This window comes from Pteropus medius, unplaced genomic scaffold (assembly GCF_902729225.1).
Source record: "Pteropus medius unplaced genomic scaffold, Ma_sr-lr_union100, whole genome shotgun sequence".
Taxonomy (NCBI): Eukaryota; Metazoa; Chordata; class Mammalia; order Chiroptera; family Pteropodidae; genus Pteropus; species Pteropus medius.
In genome coordinates this window covers 1,731,992-1,740,595 of record NW_024350922.1, presented here as the reverse complement: position 1 = coordinate 1,740,595, position 8,604 = coordinate 1,731,992, and the positions used below count along the sequence as shown (strand labels likewise).

Genomic DNA, 8,604 nt, shown 5'->3' with positions numbered 1-8,604 from the left:
CATCACCAGCAGCGATATCATGGACATGACACATCCATTCCCTAGAAAGACTGTTCGAAGTTTCAGCTCTGAAGTCTGAAAGACCCAGACTGGATCCCTAGCTCTGACACATTCTAGCCGTGTGACTTTGGGCAAGTGACCCAACCTCTCTGAACCTCATATCCTTGTCTATGAAATGGGGCTGATGACGGTTTCTGCCTCAGAGGCTTGTGATGAGAGTCACAAGAGCTGGTACATGTGCAGCGCTGGCACAGGGCCCAGCTCCAATCATAAAAGCAGAACAAACACGGAGAACACTGGCCAGGGGAGCCGCAGTGAAGGGGAGAGCTTGGGGCACTTGGCTGGGAGTGCCCGGCAGCCCAGGTGCTACCCGGCCAGCGTGGGAACGGCTCTGAGGGCATGGGCGGGCGGCTTGGGGGCCGGCCCAGAGAGACCTCTCGAGGGCCCTTCTTTCTTCCTGAAGAAGCCAGGGCGTGGAGGGCTGAGGGGGCAGCTCTTGCCTGGAGCAGGGCGCGGGCTCGGAGCTGGCGCTGCCATCTGTCCAGTCTGAGAGAGGTCAGGGAGCGGGGCCCTTTTCCGAGCTGGACAGAAGAAGTCCCAGCAAGAGCCAGCCACTCCCTGCTCCTGACCCGAAGGGCTCCCCAAAGCTTCCAGCCCAACCCCCATCATCCCCGGTGCCACGTCCTTCTGGACCTTTCTGCCTGTTCGATGATGTTTTGAACAGCGGCATTCAAGGGCCATGCCAGGCACCCTGAGCACCCACCTGCAGCCTCCAGGACTGCCGGGGGAGGCTGTGCGGGCCACGTGCTCCACAGCTCAAGGGCGCTGTTCACACAGAACACATGGTGACGAGGCCCCCCAGATGGGCAGCACACAGCCATATGGGGCCTGGGGAGGGTGCTGTCTCCCTTGGGTGCCCCAGGTCTGACTGCAGTTCAAGGCAGAGGAGACTAAGCTGCATCTGGATACCAGTCAGGCTCAGCAAGCCCTGCTGCCCAAGGCCTGTCCTTGAGAAGGCTGTGTGTGGGCGCCGGTGACAGTGACTGACTGCTGGCTGTCTTGAGCATGGGTCGTTGGCGGGCAGGCCCTGGGCTCAGGCAGGCATAGCTCACGTCTGCTCTACCACTTGCCGTGCGGCTTCGGGCACACCGCCAGGTCTCCCCATGCCTGTCTCTTCACCTAGAGGACAGCTAGGTGACCCCAGTCCTCTTGCTGGCAGTTACTGTGGCAAGGAAGCCAAGCAGTTCAGGTAGATCTCTAAGCACAGTGTCCACCACGGAAGCAGGTGATGTCGCCGGCCAGGGAGGTGGGGCTCGGAGTCCCCCATTGGAAGGCGGCTCCCTAACATCCTGCCAGGGCGATGAGGGATTTGGGGCCTAATCTGAAGTCTTTGGCCCAGAGCCAGATCCAGCCACTACCTGATCGGGCCCTGTCAACATAACCTTTTCATCAGCAAGTGCTTCTAAAGTTTCGGACTTTGTGCTGGGGAGATTTTGCGGGCAAATGCCGGGAAGGAAGAGGCCCCACGGCCCAAGCCTCCGTCCCCTCAACTCACTCCTCGGCCCGGGGGTCAACCCACGGCCCCCAGCCCACCACCTGTCGTTGTGAGCTAAGACTGGTTTTCCCGTGCTTGAAAAAACCAAGAGGAAAATAACCCCCCAGGACGTGTGTGAATCACACGACGTTCAAACTCTGTTCATAAAGCAAGTGTAATGGAAACACAGCCACGCTCGGTCACGAAATATCATCTGCGTCCGCTTTGCACGGCGGTGGCAGCATAGCCTCGCTGTGACAGAGACCGTGGGGCCCACGAAGCCTAAATTGTTACTGGGGCAGTTCCCCGACCCTGCTGCACCTCGGAATAACCTGGGGACTTAACAGCTCGCTGCTCGGGTCATGCCTCAGACCAGGTAACAGACCGGCTGGGGCTGGAGCCTATCGTCAGTATTTTAAGCACTGCAGGCAATTCTGTTATGTGGCTGAGCTTGGGACCTTCCAGCCCGATTAGAGTCCCTGCTGTGTCCACACCCGGGAGAGCCGCCCAGCTCAGCCAGCTCACCCAGGGTTCAGGCGCCTTTCCCGCCCCAGGGCCTGTGGGCAGGGTCTCAGGCTGGCCCCTGCAGGCCTCGTTTTGTGTGACCCACACAGTAATGTTTCAATCAGGGAATTCCACTCTGGCGTCTGGGTCTGCAGGCGCTCTTTAAAAAAGTGGACGATCGGGCCATCCCGAGCCTGCACTTCGCAGGGCATCGGGCAGCTGGACCCGACTCCGCTCTGCCTTTTTTCCTAACGTCACCTGCTCGGCCCCTGAAAACATTCGAGTTTGAAACCTTTGGCCCAAGGGTAAGGAGGTCTGGGCCAGTGCACCCCAAGTTTGAACATGCTCGCACGCCCCCCGGGAGTGCTGGCAGGGGCGGATTCTGACTCGGAGGGTCAGGTGAGGCCCGGATACCCTGTCTCTGACAAGCTGCTGGAAGACGCGGGTCTGCGGGCCTCTGAGTGGCAAAGCCTTGGTCCTCACACTTGGGCGTGGCTCAGAACCTTCAGAGGGCCACAAGAACGCAGTTTCTGATTGGGAAGGCCGCGGCGGCCCAGGGTTTGACTTCCCAGGTGAGGCTGCCGCGGCTGGTCTGGGGCCAGGCTCCGGGGCTGGACTCGGTGTCTCCTGGAGCGAGGGACTCTGGGCCCCCCAGACGGCGAGTATCTATCTCTCTGCTGTCAGCCACCCAGCTGTCCCCGAGGGAAGCAGGTCTCTCTTGGCTCCTTCAGGCGACTACCTCTTCGACCAGACCCAGGCAGTCTGCTCAAGTTCACGCCCGCAGTTGGAAGACATAATTGGGGCCTGGAGACGCGGAATTTTCCGTCTGTGCGTTGCAAACCTCTTTCTCTTGCTGAAGGGTGCTGACCTGAGCCTGCCCCTCTCCCCCCCACGGAGCTGTCACGTTAGGTACCACGGTGGCCTATGCGAGTAGATTCGAGCTCCAGATCTGGCGTCTTGGTGGGCTTGGCCCTGCAGCCCCAGGGCTGGAGGCAGAGGCCACACCTGCAGCACACGGGCAGGGCAGGGCAGGGCCCTCTCGCAGGTCTGGCTGGGCCCAGTGCCGCCTGCCACAGCTGCCTTGAACGAGAATGGCCATAGGGGTCAGGACTGGTTTCCAGGAATCCTTCAACCTGAGAGGGCTGGCTGCAGGTCTGGATGGGCAAGCTTGAGCTGGCCAGAGATTATGAATCATTTCATTCTCTTCTGGGCCCTTGAGAACAGGGACCGGCCGCCCCGCAGGGGCTCGTGTCGTCCCAGGCAGTCCCGTGGGACAGGGTGGACTGGGGAGGCAGCGTGAGCCAGTACTGGCTGTGCACTCAGCAGCTGGTAACCTTGGGGCGGGGGTGACACTTTGCAAGGTTGGCTGGAAGATTGAGCTGGGCGACACTGGTCACGTGCCATGACAGTTCCTGCCACGCGTTAGCTGCCGAGCACACGGTGGGTGCCGCTCTCAGCATCACGGTAGGTACTGGTTGGGACCGTTTGGGTGCGGAGCGGCTCTGCCACAGCGTGCCTCGCAGACGGGACGGGACGGGAGGGGACAGACAGAGAAGCGCCTCTCCGGCGGCAGCTGTGTTTGTTCTGAGAGTCGGCGCGTTTTGAAGTGCCTACTGTGTGCTGGCCACGGTCGGCACCATCCAAAACAGACGCCACACAAGCCACAAGTCTGAGCCACATAAGCAACTTGAAATAGTCTAAAATCCACATTAAAAAAAGGTAAAAAGAAACAGGAGAAATTAATTTTAATAATGTATTTTATTGAACCCCTGTATTCAAAATATCACTTGAACACGTAATCAATATGAAAAATTAATAGATTTTTTTTAATGGTCAGCACGTCTGTTCGAAGCTTGTCATCGTGGTAAAGGAACACGCACGACAGTTTACCACCTTCGCCGGTGCTGAGTGTGCGGCCCAGGGCGTCAGGCCCACGCGGCTGCCACGCGGCCGCCACCTCCACCCTCTCCAGAACTCACTCTGTCTCGCAAGATGTTAACGTTCGGCATCTCTCATTTTCACACCAGATTGTGCTTCACTCGGAGACCCACCTCAGCCCACGGAGCAGAGCAGGGGCCAGAGCTGGGACCGGGGCGTTCAGAGCTGCCGCGGAGGAGGCAGGACAGCCGGGAGGTGAGTGAGCAGGCTGGATGTCTCGGTGGCGCTGGTCCTGCGGGGCAGACACGCGGGGCCAGGGGCTCGGGGGCGTGGGGCCAGCACGGGCCTCTGGGAGGTGGCCTTTGAGCTGAGCCTTCACAGAAGCAGCACGAAGACCAGGGTGATGCAGCCCACCTGCCTCTGTGCAAGTTTAAACACATGTATGCAGGGGCCAGATGCTGGCTCGCGCGTGTGTGTGCGTGTGACCGCTCGCCGAGTGACCGGGAGAGCTGGGGCCGCTGCTGGGGACCAACGATCCGGGGGCCACTGCTGCACGCACTAGGGCCAGCAGGTGCCGAGGACGTGGGGTGCACTGTCTTGGCAGGGGAGGAGCAGAGGCAGCAAGGTGGGGTGGGACGGGCCTGCAGGCGGCAGCGGCCAGGCCTCGCGGCCCTGGGACCATGCTGAGGAGTCTGGGTTTTATTCGTACATGAGGCCTTCTGGACAAAAGTTCCGGACGCTCACTCTTTGTCTCTGCCTAAGGGGAAGAATGACAACCACAGGTTTGAGGTGCCACATCCTGGTGCGTTAGCTCGGCAGCGAGGCAGGCGGTTAAATGCGGGGCGTTTCCACAGGAGGGTTTGGAGCCCATCGGTTGGGGGCCGTGGGAACAGCTTCTCCCCTAGGCAGGTTGGTGGGAGGGGGCGGACCTGCTGCCTGCCCTCCGGGTCTCGGCTTCCCGTCTCCTCAGCCCGTCCAGTTTGTTATCACCCAGGCCTGGAGGCTGGAGGTCCAAGGTCAAGGTGTGGGCAGGGCTGGGCCTCTCTTGGCCTGCGGGGCCCCCTCTCCCCACTGCGTCAGAGACACCGCTGGTCTCTTGGGTGTCCAGTTGTCCCCTTCTTATCAGGAGACCATCAGATTGAGGCAGAGCCACCCTTACGGCCTCTCTGCGACTTAATTACCTCTTCAAAGGCCCTCTGAGGTCCGGGGGGTCGGAGGCTCAGCACATAAACTTTGAGGGGACCCGATTTGGTTCCAGGTGGCAGGTGGCTAGAAGGAGACCCACCCCCCCACCACCAGCCATGTCGGGATGTTGGGGAACGGCCTCCCCAATGGGACGGCTTCCAGCGTAACCGACGCTTGCCAGCGGCCCCCCCACCGGCAGGACAGGCTAGAGGGGGCCATAACTCGCCGCGGCTGGGGTCAGTCCCCAGAAAACATGGGGGCGACGGGGAGAAGGAAGAGGGCTTCTGTTCAGAGGGGACTGGGAAACGAAGCGGGAGCTGTGTTCCCCCCATTTTACAGGAGGGTGAGTCCAGCCACGACGTCGCACAGTGCTGAGCGTGGGGTTCGAACCGGGCTCCCCAGCAGCACCCCCTTTCGAAGGGCGGCGAGGGGGTGGGAGCCGGGCCGGGGCCAGCCGTGGCTTGGCTTTTGTCCTGCAGACACCCTTTCTGATGGGAGCGTGACGTGGCCCGGCTGAGCCTCCGGGGACGGCCATGGGAACCCGAAGCGGGCACTTCCCGAGCCGGGAACCGCCCCTTGCGCCGCCTGTGCGAGCCTCGCCTCGCAGGAAAGCGCGGAAGCCGAGCAGCCGCCCACGGGCTCCCATCCTTCCCTCCCCGGCAACAACCCTCCGAGCTCTGCATGCACCCCCCCCACTGCCACCCCCGGGAATGGGGCCCCGTGCCACCCCGTTCACGGATGACATGACCAAGGCTCAGAGAGCTGCTGTGCCCAGTCCGAGACGCCACCCAAATCTGACCCCGAAACTCGCATTCTGATAAAAATAGAACGATTTGTGTTTCCCACAGCGGCTATACGGCTGGACCTGCTGCGTGAGCCCCCAGACCTGACCGGGTTGTCCCTGTGTGTGTGTGACTCTGGTCAGGGACACTGTATTTCCTTCCTAGCGGAGCAGCCACCTCCTCTTCCGCGTCTGCTCCCCACACCCCTGGCACCTTCCAAGTCTCCCACAGACTCTCGGCTCCAAGTTGCCTCCAGCCTTGGCAGGGGCGGAGGGAGGGAGAGGAGCAGGGAGCAAATGGGACCGGCCACATTCTTCCCCACCGGCCGTCAACACACGCCACCCACCCTGGGCAAGTGGCCACTTGCATGGCAGGCGAAGGGCAGGGATGTGGACTTGCGTGGTCTCCCTTGGCACCCTCCAGTCGTCCGCCCACTGGGACATGATGACTCGGCCCCTGGCACAGGGCCCGGCGGGGGAGGCACTCTCCCCTGTAATTACACCTGCACAGGAGAAAGCCTGGTGTAGGAAATGCAGCCTCTGAAATCCCCTGAAACCCACCTTCGGCTCACTCTGTCCCCGGCAAGAAAGGAAGGTTCCCCTGCCTGTGGGACAGAGTGTCCAGCTGCCAGAGACCCCGGCAGATTCTCTCGTTGATTGAACACCCTTCCCCCCTTACGCTTTTTATTTTTTTAATTGTAAAAGCAGACTATAAAAGTAAGCAAAAATTTGGAACACAGTTACAGACATTAGAACACAAACTGAGGTAAGTGTACATCCAATCTGAACTTCTCTCGCAAACAGTCACACTTAACCTGGATCAATCCAGCACCCCCTCTGCCTCTCTCCCGGGGGTGCATCTAAATCCTAAAAAGCATGCTTTTTTTTTTTTAACGCATCCATTTAAAAAAAATTCTCCCATCATCCCCGCTGCTCTGACAACCATTTTTCCTGACAGTCGATTTTTCTCATAGCTTTAATCTCGCTTTTATCAAGTACGTTCTATCGTAAGCTTTGTGCCATGTTGCTATAAAAAATTTTTCTTGTTTATTTTTTTTTTTGCATCACACAAGCAATATATGTTCATTGCAGGAAAGTTATAAAACACAGATACACTGAAAACATTTTAAAAAATAATAATCACAGATCCTTTCACCCAGAGACAATCACTGTAAACCTCGTTAACCCCATCCAATTTTTTCCCTATGCACGTAGATACCTATAAATCCAGTTTTTTTTTTCCTTAACAAAAATAATTGACCACGCTTCTTCGCGGCGTCTTGGTCTGAAGCCACGTGCCTGCTTGTCGTGTCCCTCCGCCCGGTCGTATGGTTAGGTTTTCTTGCCAACGACACTCATGACCATGCAGAGAAGCCAGGCAGTGAGGGTTCAGTCGTCACAAAGTGTGGCCGCCTTTCGAACCCACATGTGGTGCTCGGCCACGGGGTGACAAAGAGACAAGCTAGGAGCACCCTGGCCTCATGGCCAGGCAGGTCCCCCGAGGCTTAGCCTGTCGGCCAAAGGCCAGACGGTGCTTGTTTCTCCTCTAAAGGTCCGTTCAAAAAGAAAGTGTTTCTCTGGCAGCCGTGGCCACATCCGGTGTCTTGGAGTTGAGGGTCTTGGGACTGACTGGGGTGGCAGGACACATGTTGGACCACTCCTGGGATGGAGGCTGGTTTAAGTGGAAAAAATAACAGAATGGGTTTTGTAAGGGCGCCGCCGTGCACAGCAGCGGGGAGCCGAGGGGTTTGAGTGGACGGTTGTCCCCGAGTGGGACACGGCCGGGTACTGCATCTAATCTCTAATCTGGGGACTGCACCAGGAGAGGGAGGGTCTGCTGTACGTCTCCCTGTGCAGTGTGGCGTGTGCAGGTGGCTTTTCCATGGTGCTGGCAGATGTTTCATCTCGCTGGGAATTGTTTATGTCGTGTTAGAAAACATATAATTAGTGACATCAAGGCTGTGATTTTGAGGGCAGGCTCACTTAGAACAAAGCTCAGTAGGCATTTAAGTAAGAACAAGCGTGAGTCGACATAAAGAAAGATATGGACACAAGGAAAGTATAATTGGTACCCAGTTGCAGCCCAGATCGTGAAGGCGGCATCGAGGTTGGTCCGCGGGGGTCGGGAGTTTGTCCCCGAGAACACAAAGCCAGCCAGCCAGCCGTCGTCGGCGCCACCCTTCACCCGCCTTTGCTACAAGAGGCCTGTGTCTGCAGAGGCAGCTTCCTCAAGCTCTTCACCATCCCGAAGGGAGCCGGGCCAAGCTTCCAGAAGGTACTAGAAGCAAACAGTCCGCACAGGTGTGCGAACTGGCTTCCTAAAGCCTGGAAGCTGGGCTGGGCCAGGCCGGTCAGCTTTGAACACGGACGTCCCATCCGGCAGCATTGCGGTAACTGCTCCCGAATCGTGGGCCTCAGTTTCGCCGCCCACGCCGGAACCGGAGCGTTTATTTTGGAAGCGAGGTTCAAAGACGGGTCTGCGGATTTGCGTATTCTTTAGACCTGGGATCATCATGTCGGCGTAGGAGAAAGGGGTCCCGGGGGCCTCCCCACCATCCGCCTTTTGAAAAATAATATAGTTCTAGGCTTTTGACTCTCAGCTCTTGGCTGGGGCTGGTAAAAGGGACTCTTAGGAAGCGGGTGATGACGGTCGCCAGGAGGGGGTGCCCAGGTCTGTGCCTTCAGGACGCCCCAAAGCTCCAGGAAGGTGCTGATGGGGTGC

General features: G+C 58.7%; 1 protein-coding gene across 1 annotated transcript in view; it reads left to right on the top strand.

The window, feature by feature from the left end:
* SCNN1B (sodium channel epithelial 1 subunit beta) overlaps positions 1–8,604 on the top strand; it is a 34,717-nt gene that overhangs the window by 2,633 nt on the left and 23,480 nt on the right. Inside the window, exon 2 of the mRNA XM_039840170.1 lies at positions 4,066–4,171. Within this exon, the coding sequence (XP_039696104.1) occupies positions 4,066–4,171 (106 nt within the window). The remainder of the gene's footprint in view (positions 1–4,065; positions 4,172–8,604) is intronic.